The following is a 15,533-nucleotide window of genomic DNA, read 5'->3' on the forward strand; positions in this document are numbered from 1 at the left end:
TGTACATTTGAGGTCTTAGCTCTAAAATCTTTGCCTAGACCAATGTCCTAAAGAGTTTTCCATGTGCTTTCTTTTACTAGTTTTATAATTTTGAGTCTCACATTTAAGTCTTTAATTCATTTTGAGTTGACTTTCATATGTGGTGAGAAATAGGGATCCAGTTTCATTCTTCTGCATATGGTTATCCAGTCTTCCCAGCACCATTTATTGAAGAGGGTATGCTTCCCTCAATGTATGTTGTTGGTGGCTTTATCAAAGATCATTTGGCTGTATATATGCAGATTTATTTCTGGGTTCTCTATTCTGTTTCATTGGTCTCTGTGTCTATTTTTATACCAATACTGTGCTCTCTCAGTCCCTGTAATGTATTTTGAAGTGATTCCTCCAGCTTTGTTCTATTTGCTCAGGATTGCTTTGGCTATTCAGGCTCTTTTTTGTTTCCATACATGTTTATGGATTGTTTTTTCTATTTCTGTGAAAAATGACGTTGATATTTTGATAGGGATTACATTGAGTCTGTAGACTGCTTTGGGCAGCCTGGTCACTGTAATGACGTTAATTCTTCTGATTCATGAGCATGGGAGGTTTTTCCATTTGTTTGTGTCTGCTTCAGTTTCTTTCATCAGTGTTTTGTAGTTTTCCTTGTAGAGATCTTTCACCTCCTTGGTTAAAGTTATTCCTAGTTGTTTTTTTTTTTTTTTTTTGATAGCTATTGTAAATGAGATTGCCTTCTTGATTTCTTTTTCAGCTGTTTCATTATTGATGTATAAAAATGCTACTGATTTTTGTATTTTGATTTTGTATCCTGCAACGTTACTGAATTTGATTATCAGTTGCTAGTCAAATGTGTTTTCTGCTTATGTTGAAATTATTATACGGTTTTTGTCCTTCATTCTGTTTATGTGATGTATGACATTTATTGACTTGCATATTTTGAACCATCCTTGCATCCCTGGTGTAAATTCCATTTGATCATGTTGTATTATCTTTTTGATGTGCCATTGGATTTAGTTTGCTGATATTTTATTGAGGATTTTTACATTTGTTCATCAGGGATGTTGGCCTATAGTTTTCTTTTTTTGTTGTGTCCTTGTCTGGTTTTGGAATCAGGATGATGCTGGCTTTGTAGAATGAGTTAGGGAGAATCCCCTCCTCTTCAATTTTTTGGAATAGTTGCAGGAGGATTGGTGTTAGTTCTTCTTTGTACTAATTTGTAATTCTTTGTACTTCTTTGTGTTAATGCTTTGGTAGAATTCTGCAGTGAGTCCATCTGGTCCCCAGCTTTTCTTTGTTAGGAGACTTTTTATTACTGAATTGGTCTATTCAGATTTTCTATTACTTTCTGGTTTGATTTTGGCAGGTTGTGTATTTCCAGGGCTGTATCCGTTTCCTCTAGGTTTTTCAGTTCATTGCATATAGTTCATAATAGTCTCTGGTGATTTTCGGTATTTCTGTGATATCAGTTGTAATGTCCCCTTTTTTATTTCTGATTTTGTTTGGATCTCCTCTCTTCTTGGTTAGTCTAGTTAGCAGTTTATCTTTTCAGAGAACTGATTTTTCATTCCATAGATCCTTTGCATTTTTTTTAAGTCTCTGTATTTTGTTTAGTTCTGCTGTGATCTTTATTATTTCTTCTGCTAGCATGAGGTTTAGTTTGTTTTTGCTTTTTTTAGTACCTTGAGGTGTGTATCACTATAGTGTTTATTTAAAATATTTATTTGTGTTTATTGCTATAAACCTCTTTTTTAGCATTGCTTTTGCTGTGTCACCAGGTTTTGGTATATTGTGTTTCTACTTTCTTCTTCTTTTTTTTTTTCTTCTTCAAGACAGAGTCTAGCTCTGTTGCCCAGGCTTGAGTGCAGTGGCATGATCTCGGCTCATTGCAACCTTTGCCTCCCAGGCTCAAGAGATTCTCCTGCCTCAGCCTCCCGAGCAGCTGGGACTACAGATGCGTGCCACCACACCTGGATAACTTTTGTATTTTTTTTTTTTTTTTTTTAAGTAGAGGTGGGGTTTCACCATGTTGGCCAGACTGGTCTTGAACTCCTGACCTCGAGTGATCTGCCCGCTTCGGCTTCCCAAAGTGCTAGGATTACAGGTGTGAGCCACCATGCCCGGCCTCCACTTCCATTTGTTTCAAGAATTTTTTTTATTTCCGTCTAATTTCTTCATTGATCTAGTGGTTGTTCATGAGCATATTGTTTAATTTTTGTGTATTTGTATAGTGTTCAAAGTTCGTCTTGGTATATTGATTTCTAGTTTTATTCCATTGTGGAATACAGTGATTTCAAGTTTTAAAAATTTGTTGAGACTAGTTTTGTGGCCTAACATGGTCATGTTCCACATGCTGATGAGAAGAATGTGTATTCTGCAGTTGTTGGATAAAATGTTCTGAAAGTGTCTGTTACGTCCTTTGGTCTGAAGTCCAGTGTAAGTCCAGTGTTTCTTTATTTTCTATCTAGATGATCTGTCTAATGCTGACTGTGGTGTGTTGAAGTCCCCCATTACTATTGTGTTGGAGTCTTTCTTTGTATCTAGGAGTATTTGCTTTGTAAATCTGGGTACTGCAGTGTTGGGTTCATATATTATTTTGAACTGTTATATTCTCTTGCTGTAATGATCTCTTTATCATTATATGGTTACCTTCTTTGTCTTTTTTTAAACTTTTTTTGACTTAAAGATATTTTATCCGGGCCGGGCACGGTGGCTCAAGCCTGTAATCCCAGCACTTTGGGAGACTGAGGTGGGCGGATCACGAGGTCAGGAGATCAAAACCATCCTTGCTAACACAGTGAAACCCTGTCTCTACTAAAAATACAAAAAATTAGCCGGGCGTGGCTGCGGGCTCCTGTAGTCCCAGCTACTTGGGAGGCTGAGGCAGGAGGATAGCATGAACCTGGGAAGCGGAGGTTGCAGGGGGCTGAGATCGTGCCACTGCACTCCAACCTGGGCAACAGATTGCAAGACTCTGTCTCAAAAAAAAAAAAAAAAGATATTTTATCTGATATAATTATAGCTACTCTTGCTTGCTTTTGGTTTCCATTTGTGTGGAATATCTTTTTCCATCCCCTTATTTTCAATCTATATGTGTCCTCACAGGTAAGATACATTTCTTATAGGCAACATATAGTTGGATCTTTTTTTTTTTTACCCATTCAGCCAGTCCGTATCTATTAAGTGGAGAATTTAACCCATTTACATTCAATTTTATTGATATGTGAAGATTTGTTTCTGTTGTATTGTTGTTTTCAGGTTTTTTTGTATATTATTCTTTGTTCCGTTTTGTCTTGGTTGTCCTTGTTGCGTGCTGATTTTCTGTGGTACTACCATTTGATTATTTTCTCTTCCTCATTTGTGTATTTGCTTTACCAGTAAGTTTTATATTTTCAGGTGTTTTCATGGTAGTAACTGTTGTTCTTTCACTGCCAAGTTTAGGACTCCCTTGAGCATTTCTGATAAGGCAGGTCTAGTGGTGATGAATTCTCAGTATTTGCTTGTCTAGGAGAGATTCTATTTCTCCTTCGTCTGTGAAGGATAATTTTGTTGGATGTAGTATCTTTGGGTGACATTTTCTTTCTCTCAGCACTTATTTTCCTATTATATCCTGGCCTATAAGGTTTCTGCTGAGAAGTCTGCTGTTAGTCTGATAGTGTTGAGGGGAGGCCTCTCTGTAGGTGACTGGATACTTTTCTCTTAGTGTTTTAGAATTTTCTCCCTGTTATTGACTTCAGACAGTTGGACTGTAATGTGCTGTGGAAACCTTTTTGCATTGGGGATCACTGGGCCACCTGCATCTGGATGTCTGAATCTCTTGCTAGACTTGGGAAGTTTTCATCTGCTATTTTGATAAATAGGTTTTTCATCCCTTTTGTTCTCATCTCACCTTTGGGGATACCAGTAATTCATATATTTGGTTGCTTATAGTATCCCATATATCACAAAGACTTTGTTCATTCTTTTTTTTTTTCTTTATTTTTGTCTGGGTAGTTTTATAGACCTGATTTTGTTGTTATTGTTGTTGTTGTTTGAGACAGAATCTGGCTCTGTTGCCCAGGTTGGGGTGCAGTGGTGTGATCTCGGCTCACTGCAACCTCTGCCTCCCAGGTCCAGGCAATTCTTGTGCCTCAGCCTCCTGAGTAGCTGGGATTACTGGTGTGCACCACCACGCCTGGATAATTTCTTGCATTTTTTAAAGAGATGGGGGTTTCACCATGTTGGCCAGGCTGGTCTTGAACTTCTGGCCTCAGGTGATCCATCCACCTCGGCCTCCCAAAGTGCTGGGAATACAGATGTGAGCCACTGTGCCTGGCCAAGACCTGTTTTAAAGTTCTGAGATTGTTTCTTCTGCTTGGTCTAGTCTGTTGTTGAAGTTTTTTAGTGTATTTTGTATTTCATTCAAGGAGTTCTTCAGTTCCAGAATTTTTGTTTGGTTCTTTTTTTATCTTTCTGGTAAATTTCTCATTCCTATCTTGAATGGTTTTTCTGATTTCTTTGTATTGTCTTTGGAATTCTCTTATATCTCACTGAGATTCCTTAGTATCATAGTTTTGAATTTTTTCCCTCAAGATTCTTGAATTTCTTTCTGATTAGGATCTGTTGCTTGGGAATTATTGTGGGGTGTCATATTTCATTCTTTTTTCATGTTTCCTTTTGTCCTACGTTCATACCTATGTATCTGGCGTAATAGTCACTTCTTCCAGCTTTTTGAATTTGCTTTCACAGGGGAGAGCTTCTTCCCAAAGATTATATCAATGGTGTTTAGTTGGATAGGGCCCTTTGGCTTTGATTCTGGGTGCACATGATAGTGTAGTGTAATCTGTATGATTTCTTTGGCTATAAACAATGTCATTGGTATCTGTGATTTCCTTGGTTGTTTAGGGTGCAGTTAGTGGAGTTTATGGTGAAGTTTTGCTAGGGATAGACATGTCAGGTGGGCCAGTCTTTGGCCCCAGTGGTGGCAGTGGTGGGCTGAACATGCCTTATTCTGAGTCCCAGCCCATCATATTCTGGCACTGGTGTTAGCAGGACCAGGTGGGTCAATTCTTAGATGTCCAGGTAGCTTACTTAGATGCCAGTAACGGCACAGTGGGCTGGGCAGGTAAGCAGGTCCTCAGGTCCCAGCGTGGTATGGGCAGTGCCAGTGGTCGGATGATCCCCTGGATTCTAAGTAGTGAATGCTGGTGTTGGCAGTGGCTGTGGTGCAGGGTTACCACACAGCCCCAGACACAACTCTCAGGCTTTCTCACTCTTCAGCAGAGCCGCACAGAATGGAGAAGGAATCCACCCTTCGTACACAAGCCCCAGCACAAAGGCCATGCCACCAGTAGGGGCACAGTCACCACTCACAGGCCTAGACAGGCAGCTCTCTGTTTCGCTTACCCCCGCCTCCACTGGTAGCAGCAGCAGCAGCTGTGCCTGTAATGGTGTTTGGAGCGGGAGAAGGGATCCCACTCTACATGTGAGCCCAGGCACAGAACCTGCTCCACCAGTGGGAGGGGTGGCTGGAGGGGGGGGTCTCACTCTCACAAGGCTGAGCACACAGTTTGTGCTGCTGCTGGTGGTGGGGTCACTTTTCGCAGCTGTATGCAGGGAGCTCTGGGCTCTAGAAAGCTGATGCTTTAGTTTCCTTTGTCCCACAGGCTTCGTTTTTGGTACAGTGCACCATTACTTCCCTGGAGAATACTCTCTTGAGTTAGAGTACCAGAAACCCCATAGCACCTTTGGGTCCAGCCAACACTGTGCCACTATAGCCCTCTGGGTGGAGACTGGGGGAATGTCAGTGGAAGCTCCTGGGATGTGGAGATATGGGGGCTGTGGTTCCCAGGGCAGGATGAAGTTCCATGACAGCTGGGCTCTTGCGGTGGTGCCCAGCTCCAGCCGCTTAGGTACCAGAGGCGGGGAGAGGGGGTAGTGACCCAGTGCAAGTTCCCTGTCTGGTGCAATGCTTGTACAGGGTCTCCAAATCACTGCCCACACTAGTTCCAGGGTTGGTGTGGGTAGAGGAGCTCTCTTGTGGTTCAGATTGCAACAGTTTGTGATGGGGTTGTGGACTACTAAAGTTCTCACTTACTCTTTCCCCTGCCCCAATATTGAGCCCCTGACGGCTGCCAGCAGATCTCAGACAAGTAGGCTGCTTGGTTCCTTCCCCTGCTCTGCCTCAAGTGTTTCCTGTGACTTCTCTGTTGGACTTTAATGTTCTCTTCCTAGATACCCTATTCAAGGTATGATTACCTATTTGCAGTTTTGGCTCACTCTGGAGAGGGTGGGTGTCTGATATCTCTAGTCTGCCATCTTGCTTAATTCTTTATGATAAGTTAAAAAATTAATTCATCATCATAAGAGGATGATAGAGAGCCAGTTTGTCATCTTAAAAAATAAGCCAATAGCTAGGCATAATGATGCATACCTGAAGTCTTAGTTACTTAGGAGGCTGAGGTGGGAAGATCCCTTGAGGCCAGCCTGGGCAACATAGAAAGATCATGCCTGTTAACAAAAACAAAAATGGAATAGGAAGAGAAAAAAATCATTTATCTTGCCTTAATTATATGAACTCTGTCACTGGGTAATTTCATCATAGGTAAGAAGTATCTTTATAATATTAATCGAGCTAAAAAGAAAAAAGTTAAAATATGACTATTTTGCCATAGTTAATATATCTCTAAGCATTGAATATCAACAGTTGCTAACACTAAATAAAGAGAAAAAGAATATACTATATTCTTGCACACCTGATGAAAGAATATACTGTACTCCTGCTATGGCCTTATCAAAGGGATCAAACCTTAGTCTCTTCATCCTCAGGATCCAGCTACCAATTTGCAGGAAATGCCAAGCTCAGCGGAGCAAGTTGAACTATACCAAGAGTATGCAATCAGCAAATTCCAGATTGTGAGAAAGCCAAACAGCCTTGGTTCTTTAACAGATATTTTGTGTGGAAAAGAAACAGAAGAAGACCATGTAGAAAAAATAAAAATGATTTAAAAGGCACATCAGACTTTTAATGGGCAAGACTGAGAAATATGTGTTTAATAGTTGATTTATTCTTCTCTGGGAAAATCTTATAGAAAACTCAGGTAAGATAAATGGCGTATATAATGTCTAGATATTGAGGGACTTTTTTTTTTTTTTTAGTACTAAGAAATTTTTAAGATTATATGTTAAGGGAAAAGCCTTACATGTTTTCCATGCTTTTGAGAAGGGACCAGCAATAGTGATAGTTCTTTTGTTTAACTTAGGAAACAATCACAGCTTCCACTAAACGATCACCCATCCAAAAGTGGAACTAACTTAGGAAGAGGAGACTGGGAAAGTGGGGAATGAAGAAGAAAAATATAACAATGGTAAAGGATTGACATCAATATTTGAAGGAAATAATGAATGGAGCTAAAACTATAGAAAAAATTGTGAAGGTGGCAACTTTGCTTTTAGTATCTATTTTGACCTCTTCACTATCTAGTAAAAATAAGCGAGCTTACCAACCCTCCAAGATTGTCTAGAAAAGTGAGAGAATGATAAATTTAAACAAACAGAATGTTAACCCACCTAAGTGAAACTATTAGAGGAAACAGTTTCAACAACAACAAAAATAGGCACTTAAGAAAATTCAAGTACAGCATAAAAATACTTTTCTGAGCTTAAAACTCAGTTGATGAAGTGGGGGATGGTCACTGTGGAGAACTTAAATTATTCAACTGGAGACTTCAGTTATTAGACTGGAAAAATAAAGTAAGATAAATCTTCAAAACATAGAGCAAAAATACAAAGAGAATCATGAAAGAAAAGGTAAAAGACTTAAGGAATAGATCCAGGAGACATAACAGAGCTAACAAGTGAATAATAGTTATAGGAATTTAAAAAGGAGAAAAACAGATGGAAGATAGATAATATTTATGCAAATAATAGAAGAAAATTTTTCTGAGCCGAAAAAGCCTATCAGTTTTGAAGTTCACTGAGCTTCAGATTGACTTGATGAAAACACATACATACCCCTTGACATACATTGGCCAAATTCTTTAGCTGTGAAGTGACAAGTTATGGGCAAAGAAATACTGTCAGGTTGGCACTGGACTTCAGATTTGCAATAGTGGAAGATAGACTACTGAGAGAAAAGAACTGCAACAGAAGAATCCTGTACCTGGCTGAGATACTACTCACCTGTCAGGGTAAAAGGATAATTGCAAACATTTAAAGATTTTAAAAGCATATAAATACATATATTTTCTTACACATTTTAAGAAAAAGTGGGAGAATAAACCAACAACTTATAAAGTGGTTACCTAATAAGGAAAGAGTTAAAAAGGGAGGTTATGCAAATTTTACCATCTTGTTGAAAAACAGTCTAGCAACAGCTAACAAAACTCGAGTCCTAGAGATACATACTTGAAATATCTATCAATGAAATGATAGGATATGAACAAGACCTTCAAAATGATACAGGGATGGGGCGAATGGAGGTGTGAATTGGTCAAAGATTGATGGTCACTGGAGCTGAGACAAATTGTCTCTATAACATTCTGTCCACTTTTGTGTAAGTACAAAATTTACCATCACAAAAATGCTCTTAAAAATACTCATGCTTCATGATCTAGCAGTCGAACTTGTGGGAGTATCCTATGTTGATTGTAACATTCTTTTTAGGGGCAAAAAAGCCATCACTAGGGGATTGGTTGATTAAATCAATGTATAGCCTCACCATGAACTATTGCACCGCCATGAAAAAACATGTCAGTGCCATGCTTGGAGTTGTAGGGTTACTTGAAGACATTTTTATAAGGTATTGTTGAGTTCAAAAAATCAAGAACAGTTATATCTCATTTTTGTAAAATGAAGTGTTTTTAAAATCTGTATGTTTATGTATGTACATGTTCATGTAAAATTTTATTAGCATGGAGCAAAATTTGGAAGGATGTATACCGGACCATTAAGGAGACGTGTCTTAGGTAGCTAGTGGCAGAGGAGATGATTTGGATGGAAAGGTCAAAGTACAGTTGGACACAGTCACTGATAATTTTTTTACACACATATTTACAAGACTCAACAAAATCTTCTCCTGCCCTGCATCCCTGTTTATTTAATCATTTATGCCCTTCCCTTTACAACTAAGCCTCTTAAGGTATATTGTAGACTGACTCTCCTACATGGAACCTAGTTTTGCTAAGATTGCACATGCTGTCACTGCCAGATCCCTCAGTGGTATTTCAGTCCTTATCCTTTGAAATTCTCCATAGAATTTGACATTGTTGACCATATTCTTCCTAAAATTCTCTTGCCTTGGTTCCTGGGACAAAGTTCTCCTTGGCTTTCGTCCAGCTCCCCAGACTATTCCTTCTCAGTTTCCTCCTAGATTCTTCGTAGCTTTCTCATTTCCTTTCCATAAACACCCCTGTGTTGGTTTTCCCAAGATTTTTACTTTCTGGACCCTCTTCTCATGCTGCATACTCTCTCAAATAAATTTCACCCACACTTAGAATTTTTACTACCATTTATATAATGATTTTAAAATACATCTATCTCAGACATTTCTCTTAAGCTTCAAACTTACATATTTGGCTGCTCTCTGAATATTTCCACCTGGATTTCCTCAGCAAAATCGTAAAAATCAGCATACCCCCACCATTACCCTCCTCTTCGTGTTCTATCTTAATTAGTGTAACATCATTCATCTGCACATATAAGTCATACACTCGAGAGTCATCTAAACTCCTCTTCTTCCTTTTCCTTCTTTGAATTATTCAACAGCTATTTTTGAGCACTCATTATAGATTAGGCATTGCTTAGGTACTGAGGATACAGCTGATTAAGAAAATGGAGAAAACATAAAACATAATTGACTCCTGTCAATTTCAGCTTTCAAAATATTTTTAAGTCCGTCTTCCAGCTAAAAGCTGAGAGTTCTTTGAACATTTTCATCCAGTCTAAACTGGAATAAAGATTATAATAGCTGAAATTGCATTAACTTCCATGAGAAAGTAAGAGAGTAATATTTTAAGGCTGGGTGCAGTGGCTCACGCCTGTAATCCCAGCACTTTGGGAGGCCGAGACGGGTGAATCACTTGAGTCCAGGAGTTCAAGACCATCCCAGGCAACATGGTGAAACCCCATCTTTACAGAAAATACAAAAATTAGCAGGGCATGGTGGCACACACCAGGAGTCCCAGCTATTCGGGATGGGGCTGAGGTAGGAGGTTCACTTGAGCTTGGGAGGTCGAGGCTGCCATGAGCTGTGTTTGCACCACTGTACTCCAACCTGGACAACAGAGTGAGACCCTGTCTCAAAGGAAAGAAAATAAGATTTTAAAGGTAAAAAATGTTTATATGGTATGTTAACTGTTATGCTATTCTAAATATTACATATTTGGCTGCCCTCTGGATATTAAAAAATCTCAAAAATCGCTACTAGTTCTTTTAATTGCTGTTGCTTCTGAAAATTGTAGCTATGAAAAGCAGCTTTGTTATAAACTTGCTTTTAGAAAGAAGTGCTGCAACAAATTTTCCCATGGAAGAAGGGAGATATTTTATTTGAACTTACATGTTTGTTTAGTGCAGAACACACCTTCTAGAACCTTTTTGATTTTCACTGATCTTGATTGTTTCATGTGTTCATCAGCTATGTATTGATTTTTCAGAATATTTATTTTCCACATGGTGAATGTGCCTGAATTATTGCTTGGTCAAAGTCCCTCAAGGAATGATACAAAAATCATCAGTAAGTATCATATAAAGATTTTGGAGTTGCTGAAAAAGACTGATGAAAATACCCAAAATTTATTACTTAATTAACATGAGGTCCTTGTTAGATTTAACTGTACCAAACTTCATCCAGTCTAAATTCAGAACATACTAATATATAATCATATAACTGCCCATAGATGTTTGCATATATGAAGCCGGATAGTATTATCTAATAATATAGCACATCATCTATGTGACAGATACACTTTAAGTGTTGAAAGTTAAAGAATAACCAAGATTATTAATTTCAGAACTTAATAAATTTGGAGTAACTAAGAGGGTATCATGTATGTAGCATTCTAAATGTGGTTTATTCCATTAGTCATTGTGCTTTATGCCGGTGCTACTCAGAGTAGCCTTTCCATTAACTTTGTTACCAGCCCTCAAGATAAGGAGCTTGTGCCAGAATGTCTGTCAGTGCATTGCTTCCTTAATCAGAAAGGAAAAAATACTATGGAAAAAAGTGTCCACTAAAATAAGTAGTGTGCTTTGTGATGTAATTGATTTGCATGTTTGGTACCAGCTCCTTATTTTATGATGGTTTAGTAATAAACAATTTGCAGGTTGGCCTGTCTTTATGGACCACACTTTGAGTAGCAATTTTATGTCATGTGTATCAGACGATATTGTTTCAGGCATACATGTCCTGGTTAATACAGCTTATTTGTGTATAAATGTTTGGCACTTTTAGATTTGCATAATTCTTTAGTCTTTTTTCCCCTAACTTCTGCCTTTTTCCCTTAGTCTAAGTCCATGTTAGAAATTCTGTATAGAAATTCTGTCCAGCAATAGTGTTTGCTACAAATGATTGCTTCTTGCTACGGTGCGAGAACTCAGTCATATTCAGAAAACCAGATCTTGCTCATAAACCATAATCATGGAAATGGAGAAGTGGGTAACTTGTCACATAACACCCCTCCCGCATACTTACTGACACTCATTAATTGCCAAAGTAGAGGTTTTGTTAACAACTTTGCCAGACACTGGTTTTATTACTTAGAGTGTCTAATGAACAAAGTTTAAAATGCCAGTCATTGTCAAAAGAGCTATTCACCATTTTCTACCTTACCTTGTCAGTAAACTGGCTTTATTAAGTGGCTCCTATAAACGCTCCTCACTTGCATACTTCAACTTAATCAAGAAAAATGCTCCATTAATAAATAGACAAGCTACTATTAGAGCTTACTGAAGACAGATTAGGAGACTTGAAATTACAGTAATATGTTGTTACCCACTGGTTTACTGAGTGCGTTTCTGTGTCATAAAATAAAATGACCAAGACTTTGAAGCCTACTTTTCTCAGTGTTATAACAGTAAATTGTACTATTATAAATATATTGTCATAATTTGTACAACTTATTTCCTCAGTTTTATATTTCAGGAACTATGAAAATACAACTGTTGGTACATACTTACAATGGAGTTCTAATAGTTAATAAATCAAGAGATCCAAAAAAAATTATTTAAGTCAAAATGTACCAGAATTTTTTATCAAATGGATTATGTGATGTTAACAGTTCACCATAAGTAGGGAGAAGCGTTAGCTTAGGAAATTTTAAAGTAAATTTTTTTAACCTAGAAGCATAAAGACTACAAGAAGAGGTTACATCGGGTGTTTTTAGTATGTCCAAATATATATATCAATAAATTTGATCATCGGGAATCTAGACTTGATAGAGCATTTTATAGAGTAGTTTGCATATGAGTATACCTATAATAAAAGATTTTTCATTTAACATGTAGTTAAAATGTAAATAGTATTTTATTTTTGTCCTTTCTAAATGACGTCTTAGTAGCTTCCAGTGTATTTATTAGATAATAGTTCAAGCCTCATACAAAAAAATTGCAATCCATTTGTAAATCAAGAACCTTGTTTTATTTAACCAGGACTGTTAGCTACCTCCTTGATTAAGCCTATTTCTGAGGTTGTTGAATAGCAGCAAGCATCATGTTTGGTGTTCAGCACCTTTGTCACGTATCCCTGTGATGTGAGTGCTTAGAAAAATTAAATAGGCACTTAGGTATCTATTATGTGCAGAGGGCTGAGCATACAGCGTGATAGGCATGAGGTATTCTTTAATGAACACTTCAAGTGTTTTGCATGCTTTAATTTTCCTCCTCTGCTTTGTAACGTATGTGGTGTGCTTTACCCACAGATTTCTGAATCTTCGTTTTTTAAACTTTTTAAATGTACATATCACCAACTTGCTTCTACCTCTGTCTTAAGCAAACAGAACACATACAGATATAAATTAATTATATCAGCCTAGCTCCAAAGCCTAAGAGTTTTAAATTCCAGGTAGATTTTTTTTTTTTTTTTCAAAAGAAAAATATATGTCAATGTTACCTAGAGGAAAAAAGGAAAGAAATTGCAAATACCTAAATTAACATACACTGTAAGAAATCACTTTTAGCAGTGTCTGTAAGTCAAAATATCTTTGTCTTGCACATATGTATATACACACACATACACACACACACACATATCAGAAAAATAAATGGCAAATTGTGCTTGCAGCTGCAGGGTTTCTGGATGGCTGCAAATTAATGTAAGTCTTTAAACTTTAGGGTACATAAGACTATTAAGTATCTTTCTTTGAAGTTCATATAAATATAGTAGACAAATTTCAAATGTATTTGCCCAAAAAATGTAGTTATTTATTGCAAATACCAAAGCTAATAGGTTTTTTGTTTAGAATATTAACTTGATGTGTTTTCCTTAGAAGCTGAATTTCTACCAGTGCCTAGCAACTTAAAGTGAGTCTGTCACATAATTATAGTAGTGAGATATTGCTGACTATATAAGACTAAAACTCTCCATAAAGGGTACATTTGGGCAGAACACCAAAAAATGACCTTTGGCTTAAAAATATTATATATGCATACAAAACAAATGAGTTCAGCTTTAGCTATCTCATCCTGTCTGCAGAAAAATGTTTTATCTAGCTGTGGGTTAAAAGGACCTCCATGTAATGTATATATTTATGATGGAATAGCCGAGACTGGGTAATTTTGTCAGTTTTCTTTAGCGACATCAAAATTTTTGTAGTGATACAAGTCTTATTTTCAGACGAAAAATCCTTGAATATTTATAGAATCAAATTATATTTTACTGACAATTTAGTAGAAAGGCGTTGTATGATTGAGGGGAGTACATAGAGTGCTGTGGTACTTGATTTTATTTTGTATGTAGATTTTGCTTTTAGACTTAGATATTTTCAGCTATTGATTATATTCTCTTCCTTCCCCATCTCACACTTAAAGTCTTAACTGTAATTCTCTTACCAATATGTAATACTATAGTAATACAATGAAAATAAGTTCTTACCTGGCATACTTATCTCTGAATAGATGTGTATGACTACTTTTCTTTTGTAAAGTAGAATTAAAATTCATAACCTTTACTTTAGAAAATTGAGATGTAGAAATGGAAATTTAGAAGAGACTATGTAAAATTACCTCATATTTTATTTTCCTGTCTCTAAGCTACCTGGCTCAATCAGTTTGGGGATGTGAAAGCTGTAAAGACTTGTTTCCCAAAGTGCAAGTGCATTTTTCTGTTACTTGTTCAGGCAACATAAATAACAGTTACATGTACATAATTCTTGAATACGTTAGTTTTAGTTAGTGAGCTGTTTGTGTAACAAAGGAACCACTCAATAGGAGACATAGAGTCTTGCTGCAGATGTGAAATGTTCCTCCCAATGATGTCCCAGAGAATCTCTGAAATTCAGAGTCAGCTGGTTCAGGGAACCAGACTCAGCTGAGATCACTGCTGACAGGACTCTCACTCAGAGGAGACTCCACAAAATTGCTGAAAAATGAGTTTTTCCCTGTATCAATATGAAAAGAAATCCAGAGATTTGAGGAAAATCAAGTGAATGACAGATAAGAAGGGACAGAATGAACAAACAGAACCGTTGATCCTCGAACATAAATAATGTAGGAAGCAGAAGGGTTAAGTTCCTAGTATCCTCGGAGGTTACAGAGGGCAGTGGATCCACCAACCATAACAAAAAGCTGTAGTGAAAAAGGGTAATCAGAGACCAAGAAAGTCCTTGGAATTCAAGATAATATATGATTACTAAAGTAAATATTCTATCAAGGACTAAAGAATAGACTAGACATTGCTGAAGATCTAATTTGATGACATATGAAGCATGTAGAAAACAGATGTTGGAAATATGAGGAAAATGGTTTTTAAAAAATAGACAAAACATACATTATTTATCTTACAAAATGAAAATGTTAGGAAGATAGTTTTCTAAATTGAACAAAGTGTCTTGAGATGGGTTCGTTGGCACATGCCTTTAATCCCAGCACTTTGGGGAGGCTGAGGAGGGTGGACCTCCTGAGGTCAGGAGTTCAAGACCAGCGTGACAAACATGGTGAAACCAGTTTCCGTCTCTACTAATAAATACAAAGAAAAATTGGCCAGGCTCCTATAATCTCAGCTACTTGGGAGGCTGAGGCAGGAGAATCACTTGAACCTGGGAGGCGGAGGTTACGGTGAGCCGAGGTTGCACCACTGCACTCCAGCCTGGACAGCAAGAGCGAAATTCCGTCTCAAAATAATGAATGAATGAAAGTGTCTCTTAACTGAAGAAAGACTTACTTTTAGATCAAAGGGAATTATTTTAAACCTAGAATGCTGTCATCAGCCGACCATCAATCAGGTAAAAAGGCTAAAAACATCCTTGGATATACTTTCTATTCTTTTTCTGGAAAATTACTCAAATATATTGCTTTTTAGTGACACAAAATATAAAACTAAATGACATGGAGACTTAACTCTTTTTGTT

General features: G+C 37.3%; 1 protein-coding gene across 10 annotated transcripts in view; it reads left to right on the top strand.

The window, feature by feature from the left end:
* The window catches only part of ANKRD12 (ankyrin repeat domain 12), a 149,083-nt gene that overhangs the window by 90,099 nt on the left and 43,451 nt on the right, over nt 1-15,533 (top strand). Inside the window, exon 1 of one of the 10 annotated variants that reach the window (XM_032152808.2) lies at nt 10,418-10,705. The exons of the other annotated variants lie outside the window; for them this stretch is intronic. Coding sequence (XP_032008699.1) covers nt 10,642-10,705 — 64 coding nt within the window. The 5' untranslated portion in view covers nt 10,418-10,641. Of the gene's footprint in view, nt 1-10,417; nt 10,706-15,533 lie in introns of those variants that run through there. 10 annotated transcript variants of the gene reach the window in all.

This window comes from Hylobates moloch, unplaced genomic scaffold, assembly GCF_009828535.3.
Source record: "Hylobates moloch isolate HMO894 unplaced genomic scaffold, HMol_V3 SCAFFOLD_5, whole genome shotgun sequence".
Classification (NCBI taxonomy): domain Eukaryota; kingdom Metazoa; phylum Chordata; class Mammalia; order Primates; family Hylobatidae; genus Hylobates; species Hylobates moloch.